Source organism: Vespa velutina, chromosome 2 (genome assembly GCF_912470025.1).
Source record: "Vespa velutina chromosome 2, iVesVel2.1, whole genome shotgun sequence".
Taxonomy (NCBI): domain Eukaryota; kingdom Metazoa; phylum Arthropoda; class Insecta; order Hymenoptera; family Vespidae; genus Vespa; species Vespa velutina.
Window position 1 is genome coordinate 13,490,062 of NC_062189.1, and position 17,719 is coordinate 13,507,780.

Consider the following 17,719-nt stretch of genomic DNA (forward strand, 5'->3'; position numbering starts at 1 on the left):
ACATAATACATGATATGCAATGTAAAAGACATATCTATGTATATGTATGTACGCGTATTAGATGATCCGTTTGTGTTATTCCTACCAGTTCAGTCATTTTTTGTCTCCTATATTTTTTTATCATTTCTCAATTTTTTTACATATTATTTACAATTAATAAAAAAAAAGAAACGATTATCCAAGACGTGTGAGGAAACGATAATAATGACTGTTCGAATCATTTATGTATCGGAAAAGAATTATATATCCGTTTCATTAAAGTATTATCCTTTTCAATGATGTTTAACTTTTTTTCGCTTGAAATGCTCGATTTCACAGATATGCTGAATTTTCTTTTTGAAATTTTCATGTAATATTCATATCTAGTACTTATATATATATAAAATTTTTTTTACATTACGATTCGTGCACGCAACTTATATATATATATATATATATATATATATATATATATATATATATATATATATACATATTTTACTTTTGTCGATATCGAAGTTCTGCTACTGGTTGGTGTAACTTTAGGATGATCCAATTCAGACGCATATACATTATACATATATATTTTGATTATGTATAGTTAGATTACTGGATACAGAATCCGCTAGTTTGATTAATATTTGTGTTATATAGTCGAGCGTAAATTCTTTATTAGGAATAAACAAAAATTTTGGTGTGTACGATTTGTTTATAGATACATATCTCCATTATTTAATGTGTTGAATGATGATAATCGAAGTTTGAGGTACGAATTTGGACTTATCTTTTAAATATGATCGATATGTCCTTATATTTCCTGCCCTTATCGTCTTTCACGTCAAATTATTTGGCTGCTTTGCCAAAACGTGTTTAAAGCCAACTCAACAATTTTTTATCATCCTATCATATATCATCGTAATATATTTCCGTATATGTTGGGATTAACCGCAAAACCAGTCACACAGTCCTGATTTTATCATCATTAATAATAACATCATGTAATTTTTCAATCGAAATAGCGTCTATTCGAAGTGTCTTGCGGTATCCAGTATTCTACTGAGCATTATACTGTTATTAATAACAGTGCTTTCGTGATTCATAATTACTAATCATTAATCCTAATAACAGATCCCAATTCACGATGTAACGATGAAAACATTAATATCGCTTTGGAGGATGGCTGCTCGATGCTCACATATTTTTTTCTTATCTTTTTTTAATTATCAAGAAATATTTTTTGTTCTTTGTTTTTTATATTTTCATGTTATTGTTCATTTCTTTTTTTATTATATATATATATATATATATATATATATATATATTCTTTATGATATATTCTTTAACGGTATTTCATGCGACTCGGATTGTTTAAGTTTCATCAAAAGTTGTACTATCATTGACATTATTATCCTTTGTTCCAATTTGTTAAAACATCCATTTTTATATTAACTATTCCCGTTAACGATATTATTGCTTTCTTCCAGAACCAATACTACTGCATATGCACGTAGTACATATTACATGTAGAACATTATCTGTTACATCTCTTTAGGTCACCCTTCGTATTAAAATAATATGCATAAAGTCGCATGCATGTATACTGGTTTTAATTAAGTTACTCTCGCATTTGCTTTTGCGGTATCTATTATAAAATACATTTTTATTACTCTTGACGTAAATACGAATTAATCCATATTCATATCTAACGTGTTTTATCTACTTTATTAATATTCCTAGCTCTTTCAATTTAATCGCGCTTTATTATTATGTCTTGCTTAAATGTTGCCGTTGATTTTACTTTATATTGAACGTAGATAGAAATTTTGGATTGTGATTAGTATTCTAAAAAAAAAAAAGAAGAAAAAAACAAATAGAAAAGAATAAAAATGGAAAGAAGATCTCAATCATATTGATTATGATCGATCATTATAAAAATCCAAAATTTCTCTCGATTTTTCGTTATCGAATAATCGTGCGTTAACTTATAAAAATGATTTAGGTTTTTCATTAAACGGAGAACTTCTGATGGATGCACTCGGAGGTGAAACTTCGTTTGCCGATGTACAAGGCGATTCTTTCGTACCAGCCTTCACACTTGGGGTTGGACAAAAGGCTAAGCTGACATTTGGTCAGGACGTGAATACATTGAAATTTTTCACGACCTGCGGTTTGCAAGAAGGATACGAACCCTTTTGTGTGTAGGTCCTTTTTTTCCTTGTGAATTATATTCAAAACTTATTGTCGATTTTAAAAGAAAATTCGTTAATTTCTAACTTCACACGTTCTAGTTTTTTCTTTCTTTCATACTATAGGAATATGAATCGTTTAGTTACGTATTGGTACACGAAGGATCAACCGATTTTCGAGAATACTGATGACATGGCCGACACTAGAATAGACGTCGCTAGAATTCCTGCAGGATCGGATACTCCACCGTGTTTGAAAATATCTCACAATACATTTGAAACTATGGAAAAGGCAAATTGGGAATTTTTAAGACTATCACTTCCCGTTATTTGCCAGTCAATATTTATCTCGGAAAATGATAAGGTACGAAGATGGCAAGAGATTAAGATGCATCAGAACAGACTTTTATCCGAACAATTCGAGCAGACGCAACAAGCAGCTCCTTCGGCTCACATGGAACAGATCATGAAATCTGGATTTAGTATGAGCGATATCAAAGGTATAGCTATATGTTATTTTATTATGATATGATTGTATCCATCGTAAAATATTCTATTTCATTCTATTCTATTCTATTTATATTTTATTTCTTTGCAGGTTTACAAAGGAATTACTCCGAAGATGCGGTTGAAGCTGATGAAATGGCGAAAGAGTCACCTATACCAATGCAAAGAAATAAGCCTACGAGACCACCAAGAAAGGGTTCGATTTATGGATCGCGTTCCGGAGCTATGGATAGCGCTGTAAACGAAGCCGAAATGAACGGTTACGGAGAGATGAACGGTGACGTCAAAGATGATAAAAAGAAACGTGGCCGTTCGCCTTTTAGGTAAAAATAAATTTTGAAGATTCTTTAGTATTAACACTTTACCGACCTTAGAAGTATATAAATAAGCTATTTCACGCGATACAAAAATATCTATGGATAAAAGGGGAAAACATCTTTTGTTATACTATCATAAATTTAAAGTCGAAAATGTGTGCGGCCGGTAAAGTGTTATAAAATAGTTTCGAAAGTATAATTAATTTTAACAATTTAACGTTCTTAGAAAACTTAGCAAAGAAATGGAGGATGTGTAAGTAAATTCGATAGTATCGTGTAATGCGTCATATGTGTCTTTCTGTTATATTTAAAAGAAATAATATTTTGTGATGAGACTGTTCAATGTTGTTTCTTTATTAAAGATTCTTCTCGCGAAAAGCAAAATCACCAGAGGCCAAAGCTAAAACGCCGGAGCTTCAAGTACGTTCGGACGTATCCGATAAGAGTACCAGAACGATGACAGGAAGTAAAACAGCAAGTAAAACTGCTCAAATTCGAGTTTCTACCGTACGTTGAATCTTTAAAATATAAAAATATCTAAATGTTACGTGATATAAAAATTTAATGGTTTGCTTTAATGTCTTTCTATTTACAGACCGATTTGAAAGTAGTCCCTCCACAAATTCCTGAACGTAACGCACCAAAAATAATGTCGGTATTAACCGGTAGCGGTGTAGAAGCGATCGGTAATGAAATCTTTGACGCGGAATGTTTAAAATTAATGAACGAATATTTTTATGGTGTGAGAATCTTTCCTGGTCAAGATCCAACACACGTTTACATTGGTTGGGTAACCTCGCAATATCATTTACATACAAAGGACTTTAATTTATCACGCGTAAGGAAAGCTTCGGTCATCATTACAGATGATTATGATCGTCCGATAGAACAGTACGTTATTTAAAATTGATATAAACGGGGTTAATGAGTCATACGTATGTATATAGGAATGTTTATATTTAAATTTACATTCACTTTTTAGAGTCGATAGACAAAGTTGTTACATGGTAAGAGCCGATGAATTATACAACGAAGTTACCCAAGATGCATCAGGAAAGGGTGCATCTCAAGGGATGTTTGTCGGTTGCTTCATAGATACCGCAACTGGTTGTATTTCATTCACTTGCGAGGGTAAAGAAACGAGTCACAAATTTAAAATGGAACCAGACACGAAATTGTTCCCTGCAATTTTTGTGGAAGCCACCAGCAAGGAGATACTTCAAATCGAACTTGGAAGAACGTCTACGACGTTACCATTATCCGCTGCTGTTTTACAGAACTCAGAACGTCACGTGATACCACAATTTCCTCCAAGATTAAAAGTACAATGCCTGAAGCCTCATCAATGGGCCAGAGTTCCGAATCAATCGCTTCAGGTACACGCTTTGAAACTCTCCGATATCAGAGGTTGGTCGATGCTTTGCGAAGATGCTATTTCTATGTTGGCTTTGCATATTCCCGAGGAAGATAGATGTATCGATATTCTCGAACTTATTGAAATGGACAAACTTTTAAGGTAAATCCCCTGAAATGCTAGAAATTCAAAGAAATGTATAAATGTATTACTTTGTTTGTTACAACGATTAAAATATCATTTCTTTTTTTTTTTTTAATATTTAGTTTTCACGCACACACATTGACGCTATACGCGGCATTGTGTTATCAGTCAAACTACAGAGCAGCGCATGCTTTGTGCCAACATGTCGATCAGAAACAATTATTGTACGCTATTCGAGCCGAATATATGTCTGGACCATTACGACAAGGTTTTTACGATTTACTGATTGCCTTGCATCTCGAGTCTCATGCGACAACGATGGAAGTGTGTAAAAATGAATTTATCATACCTCTTGGTAATGCATAATTTGTTTATTATAATATATTTTACATGGTACTTAACGATTAAATATTGTTCACGTTGACATTTGGACTTTATAGGTCAAGAATTGAAGGATTTATACGAAGACGTTGAAATGAAACATAGTCTTAGATACTTACAAACAGAATCTGTACGACCGCAAATGAAAATGACTGATATAAGGTAAGCTATTTTTTTTAAGTAGATATGAATTTTTACTAATCGATTGGCTATCAAGGCAAATTCCTTCTAGCGATCAAGTTATCGAGAATATAAGAAGTCTATACAGTCCACACTTTCCTCTCGATGTTGTACGGGATTATGTAATGATGGCATTAAACGAGGCCGTTGAAATCAATCAAGTTCATAATAGAGATCCAATAGGTGGCAGTAACGAAAATTTATTCTTGTATGTAATATAATAGCTAATAATATTTCATTTGGAGGAATATTCTATAATAAATATGTTTACAGGCCATTGATAAAACTCGTGGATAGATTACTTTTGGTTGGAATGCTCAGAAACGAAGATGTGATGAAATTACTCATTATGATAAATCCAGAAACTTGGGACCCAACATTTGATAAAGGTAAAATATGCTCGATTAAGATTTAATAATATTATATTAATACACATTTTTTTTATATTTATATAATAAAATCTCATAATTAAAACCTTAGATTAAAAAAATAATTTTCGATGCAATTTTGCAGAAGGAAAAGACGAGCATAAAAAAGGTCTGCTTCATATGAAAATGGCTGAGGGTGCAAAGTTGCAAATGTGTTATCTTCTTCACCATTTAAACGACATTCAGTTACGTCATCGTGTTGAATCGATCATAGCATTCAGTCATGATTTTGTCGGTGATTTGCAATCCGATCAATTGCGACGTTATATTGACATCAAACAATCTGACTTACCATCTGCCGTGGCTGCTAAGAAGACGAGAGAATTTCGATGTCCACCACGGGAACAAATGAATGCTATTTTAAGCTTTAAAAATCTCGATCCAGAGGAAGATACTGAAAATTGTCCTTGCGGAGAAGAATTGGTAGCTAAAATGAACGAATTTCATAGCGACTTAATGTCATACGTATCATTGCATGCTTTGCAAGAAGCTGTGGATGCTGCTGACGAACCTGTCGAGGAAGTTCAAAAACCAGGTGCAATGAAGAAATTATTTAATTTTATCAATGCTGTGAAAGAACTTGAGGAAGAACCAAAACCAGAACCAGAACCAGAAAGGAAAACTCCTGAAGAGGTATTTCGTAAGGTTCTGATAGCAACTATAGTAAAATGGGCGGAAGAAGCTCAGATTGAAACACCTAAACTTGTTCGTGAAATGTTTAGTTTACTGGTTCGACAATATGATACGGTAGGCGAATTGATTAGAGCTCTGGAGAAGACGTATGTTATCAATAGCAAAACGAGAGAAGACGTTGCTTCGATGTGGGTTGGTTTGAGCCAAATTCGTGCTTTATTGCCAGTACAAATGTCTCAAGAAGAAGAAGAACTTGTGAGAGAGAGATTGTGGAAGCTGGTGAATAATCATACATTCTTCCAGCATCCTGATTTGATTCGAGTACTTAGGATTCATGAGAATGTAATGGCAATTATGATGAATACCTTAGGTAGACGTGCCCAAGCACAATCTGATGCACAGACACAGGCACAAACTGCAGAAGGAGAAGCAGCCGCGAAAGAAAAAGATACTTCTCATGAGATGGTAGTTGCTTGTTGTCGATTTCTCTGTTATTTCTGTCGCACATCTAGGCAAAATCAAAAGGCCATGTTCGATCATTTTGACTTTTTATTGGAGAACAGTAATATTCTCCTTGCCAGACCATCTTTGAGAGGTTCTACACCATTGGATGTAGCTTATTCCTCATTGATGGAGAACACTGAATTGGCTCTCGCGCTTAGGGAACACTATTTAGAAAAAATAGCAATTTATTTGTCAAGATGCGGTTTGCAATCAAATTCGGAGCTGGTCGAGAAGGGTTATCCTGATCTTGGTTGGGATCCAGTCGAGGGTGAACGTTATTTGGACTTTTTGAGGTTTTGTGTATGGGTAAATGGTTAGTAAAAAAAAAAGTCATAATATTTTTTTATGTCTACGTTTATCATTTTTAATGTTAAAATTTACATACGGCACATTAGGTGAAAGTGTTGAGGAAAATGCAAATTTGGTAATCCGTTTATTGATAAGACGACCAGAATGTTTGGGTCCTGCTTTACGAGGTGAGGGAGAGGGTTTATTGAGAGCTATAATAGATGCCAATAAGATGTCAGAACGTATCGCCGATAGACGAAAAGTAAGTCTGACTTTTTTCTGATTTTTCTGATCAATACGATCGGTTAAAATTTTACAATTGCAATTGGGTTTTGTAAGTAAGAACAAAATTTCGTTTTGTTACGTCAAATTTGGTGTACGTCTACGTAAATAATTCGTCAATGTGATTATATTTATTGTTTTAACTATATCGTCGGTTAGTGATTTTTTCCCCGTAGCTTAAATAGTTTATTGTTGTATACCTGCCAACTTTATTTTAGTAAATTCCGATGCATGCCCACAAATTTCCACTAATCAAATATCAACGTAGCATTTTAAACAGGTACACGATGAGGCAGAGGGTACAGCAATGGTGATGCAGTTCGAACATCCACTTCCAGAATCAGACGAAGATGAAGATTATATCGATACGGGCGCTGCAATTCTTAATTTTTATTGCACCCTTGTTGATTTACTTGGTCGATGTGCTCCAGACTCTTCCGTGATCGAGCAAGGTATATTCATATAAAGATTAAATTTTCAAATATCGCTTCATCGTCGAAAAAAAGATATTGTCCTCTTTAATGTTATTTTATTCTTTTAAACGATATATAGGTATTATTATTTTATAGTAATTACGAAAAATAGAATCGATCGCTCGGTTTAAACGAATTTTGATTTAAAAATAAAAATACATACATCAAAGTAGATTATAGAATCATAATCATGTAGATTGTTAGTTAGTTGAAAAATGTTTAGAAAATCAGCAGCTAATGAGAGCGTTTATTTTGTTTTTTAACGACCAACAGAATCCCCTTCGGAGTCCCTTGGTAATATATATCTTATGTGAAACTTCCATTGACACCGTTAATAGGTAAATACATGATAATATTAATTAACGAAGTGAACGTTTCAGGGAAGAACGAATCACTTCGTGCGAGAGCCATTTTACGATCATTGGTGCCGTTGGATGATCTTCAAGGCGTTCTATCATTACGATTTACATTACACAATCCAGCTGCGGGAGAAGAAAGACCAAAAAGTGATATGCCGTCTGGATTGATACCTGGTCATAAGCAAAGCATCGTACTCTTCTTGGAACGTGTTTATGGCATTGAAACTCAGGAATTGTTTTTTAAATTACTCGAGGAAGCTTTCTTACCAGATTTAAGAGCTGCTACCATGTTAGACAGGGTAATGGCTCATTGTTGGTTTTTTTTTTGTTCTCTTCACGATCTCTATTACAAAAAATAAATTATTATATTGATGGGTATTTAATTTTGTTTGTATAGAATGATGGATACGAGTCCGACATGGCTCTTGCCATGAATCGATATATAGGAAACAGCATCTTGCCCTTGCTGATAAAACATTCAAAGTTTTACAACGAAGCTGATAATTATGCGAGTTTATTGGACGCTACTTTACATACTGTATATCGGTTGAGCAAAAATAGAATGTTAACGAAGGGTCAACGTGAAGCTGTCTCAGACTTCCTCGTTGCTTTAACCAGGTAAGAAATAAACGTTCTCGATAATTTGTCAATGAACTAATTGAATTCTTCTGATTTAACAAGATGTCTTGACGAGTCAAATTTTTCGTAAGTCACATTGTTACTACCTTTAACATCAAAATACATCTTATCTGTGATAAATGCTCGATATATATTTCTTTCGTAATATATTTTTATTTTTGTAACTTATTAATATATTTTCTTCATTTTAATTTTATTTCAATTTACAGCCAAATGCAACCGAGTATGTTACTTAAACTACTTCGAAAATTAACAGTGGATGTTTCTAAACTATCTGAATACACCACGGTCGCTTTAAGGGTAAATAACGACAAATTACTCATAAATGACATATAAAAATAGAAAGTTGTTTTATTAAAATAATAATATTATTTTAGTTGCTTACTTTGCATTACGATCGTTGCGCGAAATATTATGGATCTACCGGAGGCCAAGGAGCTTATGGTGCTTCGAGCGATGAAGAAAAACGTTTGACGATGGTTTTGTTCAGCAATATATTCGATTCCTTGTCCAAAATGGATTACGATCCGGAATTGTTTGGGAAGGCTTTACCCTGTCTCACTGCTATAGGTTGCGCTTTACCACCGGATTATTCATTGTCGAAAAATTATGATGATGAATGGTATGGTAGTAAATCAGCATCCACGCAATCACCTGACGGTCCATATAATCCACAACCTATCAATACATCTAGGTATATATTAATTGTACATATTCGTTATATATCACTCTCTATATCGATAAATAATTATAATCGATGAATTTTGTTTTAGCGTCGTTCTCAACAATGATCTGAATCAAATAGTACAAAAATTCTCCGAGCATTATCACGATGCATGGGCTAGTCGAAAATTAGAGAATGGTTGGACATATGGTGAACAATGGTCCGATATAAATAAAACTCATCCGAGATTGAAACCGTATAATATGTTAAACGATTACGAGAGAGAACGTTACAAAGAACCAGTTCGAGAAAGTTTGAAAGCTCTTTTGGCTATTGGCTGGAGCGTTGAACATGCCGAAGTTGATGTACCTTCAACGAATCGTAGTTCTATGAGAAGATCATCCAAAAGTCAGGTATATCATTTTAAATTTATTAAGAAAAAATTATAAGATGATTCTTTAACTAACGAAATTGTTTCAATTTAGAGCGATTCTGCAAGTCCATTTAATTACAATCCCCATCCAGTCGATATGACCAATTTGACGTTAAGCAGAGAAATGCAAAACATGGCCGAACGTTTAGCCGATAATGCTCATGATATTTGGGCTAAAAAGAAAAAGGAAGAACTTGTCACGTGCGGTTAGTTAATATATTTAATTGAATATCAAATAGAATATCAAATTGAATATCAAATATGTTAATATATCTGAAAATAAAAATGTAATTTTTCAGGAGGTGGTATTCATCCTCAATTGGTACCTTATGATCTATTAACTGATAAGGAAAAGCGAAAGGATCGTGAACGTTCTCAAGAATTCTTAAAATATTTGCAATATCAAGGCTACAAACTTCACAAGCCAAATCGTGGAGGAGAAACAGAAGTTGCCAGTGCCGGTGCATCAGTTGAATTACGTTTTGCTTATTCCTTATTAGAAAAGCTGATAGCGTATCTTGACAAAGCAACGATTAACATGAAACTCCTCAAACCATCTGATACGTTTAGTCGTAGGAACAGCTTTAAAACGTCGACAAGAGACATAAAATTTTTCAGCAAAGTGGTGTTGCCATTGATGGAAAAATATTTTAGTACTCACAGGAATTACTTTATCGCAGTGGCAACAGCTACGAATAATATTGGGGCAGCCTCGTTGAAGGAGAAAGAAATGGTCGCAGCACTTTTTTGCAAATTAGCAAATTTGTTACGATCCAGACTTGCTGCTTTTGGTGCTGACGTAAGGATAACAGTACGTTGTCTGCAGGTCCTTGTAAAGGGTATCGACGCAAAGAGTCTTGTGAAAAATTGTCCAGAATTTATCAGGACTTCTATGTTGACTTTTTTCAATAACACAGCGGACGATTTAGGTCATACGATATTAAATCTTCAAGAGGGTAAATATAGTCACCTTAGAGGTACTCATCTGAAAACTTCAACATCCTTATCGTACATCAACAGCGTTGTATTGCCCGTTCTCACGGCCATGTTCGACCATCTTGCTGCTTGCGAATACGGAAGCGATTTGTTGTGTAAGTAACAAAGTTTACATACATATATATATATATATATATATATATATATGTATATATATATTTGAATATAAATAAAGTTATATACTTATATTTTACTTACAGTGGATGAAATTCAAGTAGCCTCTTACAAGATGTTGGCATCTCTTTATACTCTCGGTGTAGATTCTACCCTAACGCACGATAGGAAATACCTAAAAACCGAAATCGAACGTAACAAACCAAATCTCGGTTCCTGCTTGGGTGCCTTTTCAAGTTGTTTCCCAGTTGCCTTTCTAGAACCTCATTTAAACAAACATAATCAATATTCTCTTCTAAACCGTATTGCCGATCATTCGTTAGAAGCACAAGATATTATGACAAAAATGGAATCAAGTATGCCAACGTTGGAAACGATCCTGACGGAAGTCGATCAGTTCGTTGAGTCTGAGAAAACATACAACGATGCTCCTCACGTAGTAGATGTCATATTACCTCTTCTATGTTCTTATTTACCGTTCTGGTGGGCACAAGGACCAGATAATGTTAATCCAACCGAAGGTACATACGTTAGCATGGTAACCAGCGATCACATGAACCAACTTCTGAAGAATGTATTAAAATTGATAAAGAAAAATATTGGCAATGAAAATGCACCATGGATGACACGAATTGCAGCTTACACGCAACAGATCATCATTAATTCGTCGGAAGAGTTATTAAAAGATCCATTTTTACCTTTGGCCGAACGTGTTAGAAAACGTACTGATAATATGTTCCACAAAGAAGAGTCCCTTCGTGGATTCATCAAATCTTCCACGGATGATACCTCACAGGTTGAAGCTCAGATACAAGAAGATTGGCAACTTTTGGTTCGCGATATATATTCATTCTATCCTCTTCTGATCAAGTACGTGGATTTGCAAAGGAATCATTGGTTAAGGAATAATATACCTGAAGCCGAGGATCTTTACAATCACGTTGCTGCGATATTCAATATATGGTCTAAGTCACAATATTTCCTACGTGAAGAACAAAACTTTATATCGACCAATGAGATCGATAACATGATTCTTATCATGCCTACTGCAACTAGAAGACCAACAACCGTTTCGGATGGTACTGCTCCTGCTGGTGGTGGAAAGGTTGCTTCATTTTTATATTATCTAATATTAAAAAAATAATAATAAAAATATTAAATAATTTATTTCTTTTCTTTCCTCTATTGACGAATAGAAAAAAAAGAAACATCGTGACAAGAAAAGGGATAAAGATAAGGAAGTCCAGGCATCTTTAATGGTAGCATGCCTTAAACGCTTGTTGCCGGTCGGTTTGAATCTGTTCGCTGGCCGTGAACAAGAACTCGTTCAACATTGCAAAGATAGATTCTTGAAAAAGATGCCGGAGTACGAGATCGCCGAATTTGCTAAGACCCAATTAACTTTACCGGACAAAATCGACCCCGCGGACGAGATGTCTTGGCAGCATTATTTGTATTCGAAGTTAGGACAGAAGAAGGATGCAATGGAACCAGTTAAAGCTCAACAATTGGAAGATGTAGTTGCTAGAATTACAGACATGGCTAAAGTACTTTACGGCCTACATATGGTAAGCTAATAAATTAATCTTTTCGTTAATGTAAACTGCTAGATACGTTTTCGTAAGCATATTATTTATTAAGTTTCATTTTAAAGTTTCTCAATTATATTTTCTTCGATGTAGCTCTGTTTCACAAATTTCTTTCATCATTTTATGTTCTCGAGTAGATAGATCATCCACAACAGCAGAGCAAGAGTCAATACCGATCCGTGGTGTCGATACAACGCAAACGAGCGGTGATAGCTTGTTTCCGTCAAACTTCCCTACATTCCTTGCCCAGGTATCCTTTTTTGTTCATTTACGTTTGTTGCATTCCCATAAGAGTTATATTTCTTTGGTATATTAGTTTTTTTTTTATTGATAATGATTATACAACCCATCTTATTTTTTATTTTAAAAAACAAAAACACGCTTTTCTATAGGTAAAAACCAATTTAATTTCTTCGTTTCTCCTTTATTTCGTCTTTTTACTTTTATTTATTTATTTATTTTTATTATTATACCCATTGCTTTTATTATCAAATTTTAATTACTCGCTCATGGCAATAATTATACGTTTTCTTAGAGTTAGAAACGAAATAAATATCTCGTGTATCGAGATAGTGTGTATTGTAAAAAGTGATTTTACGTTTGCGCTTGTACGAAACAGCATATGTATGTATATGCGAAATCGTTAAAGTAATTTTGTGTGTTCGAAATTATTCTCGATGTCCTTAACGAATTTAGTTGTGTGTGCATGCTGCTAACAGGCGACAAAACCTCCACCATCTCGAGATGGATGGAAACGTGTGCTATGCGCAGCCAGAAAGAGAGCAGCGATTGCATGTCTGCGTAGTGAACCATTGTACAAGTTGAGAAGGTAATGCATCGGTATTAATGAATTATAATCTGAAAAAAAAAAAAAAAAGAAAAGATTTATCTTATCAAATTAGAGTTATTTAATTTTTATTCTATCGTCATGACTTTGAAATATTATATTGAAATATTATTTTTTAGGCATCGGGCAATAAATATATTTGCAAGGACATATTACGAATTGTGGTTGCAGGATGAAAACGTAGGTCAGGAAGTAATGATTGAAGACCTTACGGTAATTATTCATTAATACCGTAATATTAATTTTTCATTTTATTTGATAAGAATATCGTATAATATTTTGCACGTGAATTGTAGCAATCTTTTGAGGATGCAGAATTGAAGAAAATGGACAAGGCCGAGGACGAGGGTAAACCAGATCCATTAACGCAATTGGTTACGACGTTCTGTCGTGGTGCTATGACTGAAAGATCCGGTGCTCTTCAAGAAGATCCATTGTACATGAGTTACGCTCAGATTATATCGAAATCTTGCGGCGAAGAAGAAGAAGAGGGTGAAGAGGAAGGGGGAAGTGGTGAAGAAGAAGGCGGAGCATCTATTCATGTAACTATTTTTACGATTTATTCAATTATCTGTCCAACTAACGATGACATTTCCTTTCTACTAATCATGAATTTCGATTAATTAACTTAAATAACAAGGATTTTATTTTTTTTTTTAACTTATTACTCGTGTAGAAGTGGCCACATAAACTGCTTATGGTAAGATAAAGACGTTAATCGAACAAATCAGCGCTTTTACAATAAAAACGCATCGCCGTAATTATACGCATATTTCTTTCGATCGATTAATCATGATAGAACTCATGATTTACTTACTTTAGCAGTAGAGTTTATGCAGCCTTCATCCTTTCATTTATAAGTTTTTTTTTTATTTTTAAATAAAACGATATATTAATAATATCGATGTTCTTAATTTATGTCACTAATAATGCTTATTACACTTTTAATTGCATTCTCAAGAGGCCAATGCATAAATTAATGGTAAGATATTTCAATGAAACATTTAGATCATTTCTAACTTTATCATTGTGTACATATTTAATATATTAAATTATATCATTTTAAATTGTTATATAATTTCGCAGGAACAAGAAATGGAGAAGCAGAAGCTGCTCTTTCATCAAGCACGTTTAGCGAATCGTGGTGTCGCAGAGATGGTGTTGCTTCATATATCAGCTTGCAAAGGTGTTCCAAGCGAGATGGTTATGAAAACGTTGGAATTGGGAATTTCTATTTTACGCGGTGGTAACATCGAGATACAACGAGGAATGTTAAATCATCTGAAGGAGAAGAAAGACGTCGGTTTTTTCACTTCAATCGCGGGTCTTATGAATTCCTGTAGTGTCCTAGATTTGGATGCTTTCGAGAGAAACACGAAAGCCGAAGGTCTTGGTGTTGGTTTTGAAGGTGCTGCTGGTGAAAAGAATATGCACGATGCTGAATTCACATGTGCATTGTTCCGTTTCATACAACTGACTTGTGAAGGCCATAATCTTGGTATGTATATTTAACACGATTTATTGAAATATTAATCTAAATTATTTTGCGTTGGTATCTTATTATATTTTATCAATATATTTTTATCTTATCCAGATTGGCAAAATTATCTTAGAACGCAAGCGGGTAATACAACAACGGTAAATGTCGTCATATGTACTGTGGATTATTTACTGCGCTTACAAGAATCCATTATGGATTTTTATTGGCATTATTCGAGTAAAGAACTGATTGATCCTGCTGGTAAAGCGAACTTCTTCAAAGCTATAGGTGTTGCTAGTCAAGTCTTCAATACCCTTACTGAAGTTATTCAAGGACCTTGCGCACAAAATCAACAGGCCTTAGCACATTCCAGATTGTGGGATGCTGTTGGTGGTTTTCTCTTTTTGTTTTCACATATGCAAGATAAATTATCTAAACACTCCAGTCAAGTAGATCTCTTGAAAGAATTATTAAATCTACAAAAGGATATGATCACTATGATGCTGTCAATGTTGGAAGGTATTATTAAAATTGAAATAATTTTAATATTAAATGAATTTTTTTTTTAAGAATAATTATTATCGATATTTATATTTATATTAATATAGGAAATGTCGTGAATGGTACTATCGGAAAACAGATGGTTGACACCTTGGTCGAGTCGGCTGGAAACGTCGAATTGATTTTGAAATATTTCGATATGTTCCTGAAATTGAAAGATCTAGTATCATCGCCAAGTTTCTTAGAAGTAGATCTTAATAGCGATGGTTGGGTATATCCTAAAGATTTTAAAGAGAAAATGGAGCAACAAAAAAGTTATACCGAGTGAGTTAAAACAAATTTTAATTATTCGTTTAATCTTTATACGTGACTATATTGATAACAATCGTATTGTTTTAATATCTAGCGAAGAGATTGAGTTTCTATTAGCTTGCTGCGAGACGAATCATGATGGTAAGATCGACTACGTCGCTTTTATGGATCGTTTCCACGAACCTGCAAAAGAAATCGGCTTCAATCTCGCAGTACTTCTCACCAATCTTTCGGAGCATATGCCTAATGAGCCTAGATTAGCGAGATTCCTTGAAACTGCTGGCTCCGTTCTCAATTATTTCGAACCCTTTCTTGGAAGAATCGAGATTCTAGGTGGTAATAAAAAGATCGAGCGTGTTTATTTCGAAATAAAAGAATCAAATATAGAACAGTGGGAGAAGCCACAAATTAAAGAATCAAAAAGAACATATTTTTATAACACGGTAGTCGAGGCCGGTGAAAAAGAAAAGCTGGAAACTTTTATTAATTTCTGCGAAGATGCGATATTTGAAATGCAACATGCCAGTGCTTTGATGGCTGTAGAAGAAAGCGGCGGTATTGGTAAAGCAAGAGAATCATCCTATACTTATATGTCGGAAGATGATGAAGAAAGAAACAAAGATCCGATAAGGAGAGGTATACAAGCTTTCAAGGATGGCATTTATTTCTTTTTCTCCATGTTTTCACCAACGAATATAAAGAATAAAATAACAGAAATGCAACAGATGACAATACCCGAACTATTTATTGGCTTTTTCAAAATGATATTCTACGCATTTTATTATTCTGGATTCGGAGTTGGTTGTGTTATCAGGTACTTTATGAAATTATTATTAACTTTGATGAGAGGACCACATGTGGACGAACCTGCGGTCGAGGTGAAAGAAGAGGAAGAAAAACCATCAAGACATTTACCGGCTCTACCTCCAACGCCAGATGAATCTAATTTACAGGTTGATCTATATTTTGTTTAATCGTATATAAATAATATAATATTTTATGGGAAACATTACATTTATCATAAATCGTTACAATATACAGGTACAAGCTTTCGGAATGGATATAACGAAAGAGGAAGGTGGTCAAATAAAGATAGCACCGCACGAATCGTCAACTTCGACACCACAATCGAGCATCGAGGAAACTGGCGAAAGTACCCCAGACGAAGGTGGTGGTGAAGAAGGTACAAGAACGGGCGAAGGTGGTACTGGAGAATCTGAAGCACCTGTTACATTCGTTGATTTACTTGGGTATGATCATTTTGATACATATATACTTTCTAAACAATTTCATCTAACATATCATTTTAATCTTTATCGGGTATTAGAAGCTTTGTATATAACTAAAAGATTGCTAGGTTGAAGTTTTATTCAATTTTTATTCCGTTTTATCATCCTCTACGTGACATACGTGATCGACGTGATAAAGTTTTAATGTAACATCAAAGATAATGTGCGAATGATAAAATTTAAGTATCTTAAATCAATTAAAATTATTAATAGTGGCGAACAGGCAAGAGCTCAGGCCGCAGCAGCAGCTGAGGCCGCGGCAGCTCAACAAGCAGCAATGGCAGCAGTAGAGGCAGAAGCAAAACAAGAAACAGCAATCGAACCATCGGCTGCTTCGACCATAGATTTCTCTGAATATACTCACCGCATTGTCTCATTTTTGGCTAGAAATTTCTATAATCTGAAATATGTTGCTCTTGTTCTTGCCTTCTGTATAAACTTCATGCTACTATTCTATAAGGTACGTAATTTGATTATTTGTTAAATGAGCCTATGATTGAACTATGATTTTTCTTAGGTTACATCTCTCGCTGGTGATTCGGACGATGAAGGCAGTGGCGATTCTATGGCTGATATCTTAGGTGACATGTCAGGTGAAGGTTCATCGGGTGCAAGCGGTAACGGTTTAGAAATCGGAAGTGGTAGTGGTGAAAATGATTCGGAAGAGGAAGATGAAGATGCTTTAGAATTCGTTGAAGTATCAGAAGACTTTTATTATATGGCTCACGTTATGAGACTTATGGCTGCTCTTCATTCTATCGTCTCGTTAGCTATGCTGGTCGCTTATTATCATCTTAAAGTATGCATTAAATTATAAAACTTATTTCGTTCTACCTGTAT

General features: G+C 34.3%; 1 protein-coding gene across 12 annotated transcripts in view; it reads left to right on the forward strand.

Moving 5' to 3' along the window:
- The window catches only part of LOC124946996 (ryanodine receptor), a 33,622-nt gene that overhangs the window by 13,501 nt on the left and 2,402 nt on the right, over positions 1–17,719 (forward strand). For 4 of the 12 annotated variants that reach the window (XM_047488535.1, XM_047488540.1, XM_047488538.1 and 1 more), the window contains 33 exons: positions 1,979–2,177; positions 2,292–2,665; positions 2,764–2,995; positions 3,216–3,242; positions 3,352–3,496; positions 3,585–3,880; positions 3,972–4,505; positions 4,610–4,842; positions 4,928–5,030; positions 5,101–5,256; positions 5,322–5,437; positions 5,562–6,926; positions 7,009–7,163; positions 7,464–7,635; positions 8,037–8,314; positions 8,413–8,633; positions 8,864–8,954; positions 9,032–9,348; positions 9,428–9,731; positions 9,804–9,957; positions 10,051–10,842; positions 10,948–11,966; positions 12,058–12,429; positions 12,588–12,700; positions 13,417–13,510; positions 13,594–13,839; positions 14,384–14,795; positions 14,892–15,296; positions 15,386–15,602; positions 15,685–16,543; positions 16,632–16,840; positions 17,093–17,339; positions 17,397–17,678. In XM_047488535.1, coding sequence (XP_047344491.1) covers positions 1,979–2,177; positions 2,292–2,665; positions 2,764–2,995; positions 3,216–3,242; positions 3,352–3,496; positions 3,585–3,880; positions 3,972–4,505; positions 4,610–4,842; positions 4,928–5,030; positions 5,101–5,256; positions 5,322–5,437; positions 5,562–6,926; positions 7,009–7,163; positions 7,464–7,635; positions 8,037–8,314; positions 8,413–8,633; positions 8,864–8,954; positions 9,032–9,348; positions 9,428–9,731; positions 9,804–9,957; positions 10,051–10,842; positions 10,948–11,966; positions 12,058–12,429; positions 12,588–12,700; positions 13,417–13,510; positions 13,594–13,839; positions 14,384–14,795; positions 14,892–15,296; positions 15,386–15,602; positions 15,685–16,543; positions 16,632–16,840; positions 17,093–17,339; positions 17,397–17,678 — 10,739 coding nt within the window. Of the gene's footprint in view, positions 1–1,978; positions 2,178–2,291; positions 2,666–2,763; positions 2,996–3,215; positions 3,243–3,351; positions 3,497–3,584; positions 3,881–3,971; positions 4,506–4,609; positions 4,843–4,927; positions 5,031–5,085; positions 5,257–5,321; positions 5,438–5,561; positions 6,927–7,008; positions 7,164–7,451; positions 7,636–7,929; positions 7,951–8,036; positions 8,315–8,412; positions 8,634–8,696; positions 8,721–8,863; positions 8,955–9,031; positions 9,349–9,427; positions 9,732–9,803; positions 9,958–10,050; positions 10,843–10,947; positions 11,967–12,057; positions 12,430–12,587; positions 12,701–13,416; positions 13,511–13,593; positions 13,840–13,973; positions 13,998–14,258; positions 14,280–14,383; positions 14,796–14,891; positions 15,297–15,385; positions 15,603–15,684; positions 16,544–16,631; positions 16,841–17,092; positions 17,340–17,396; positions 17,679–17,719 lie in introns of all 12 variants that reach the window. The other 8 variants (XM_047488529.1, XM_047488530.1, XM_047488531.1 and 5 more) reach the window with 8 other exon arrangements.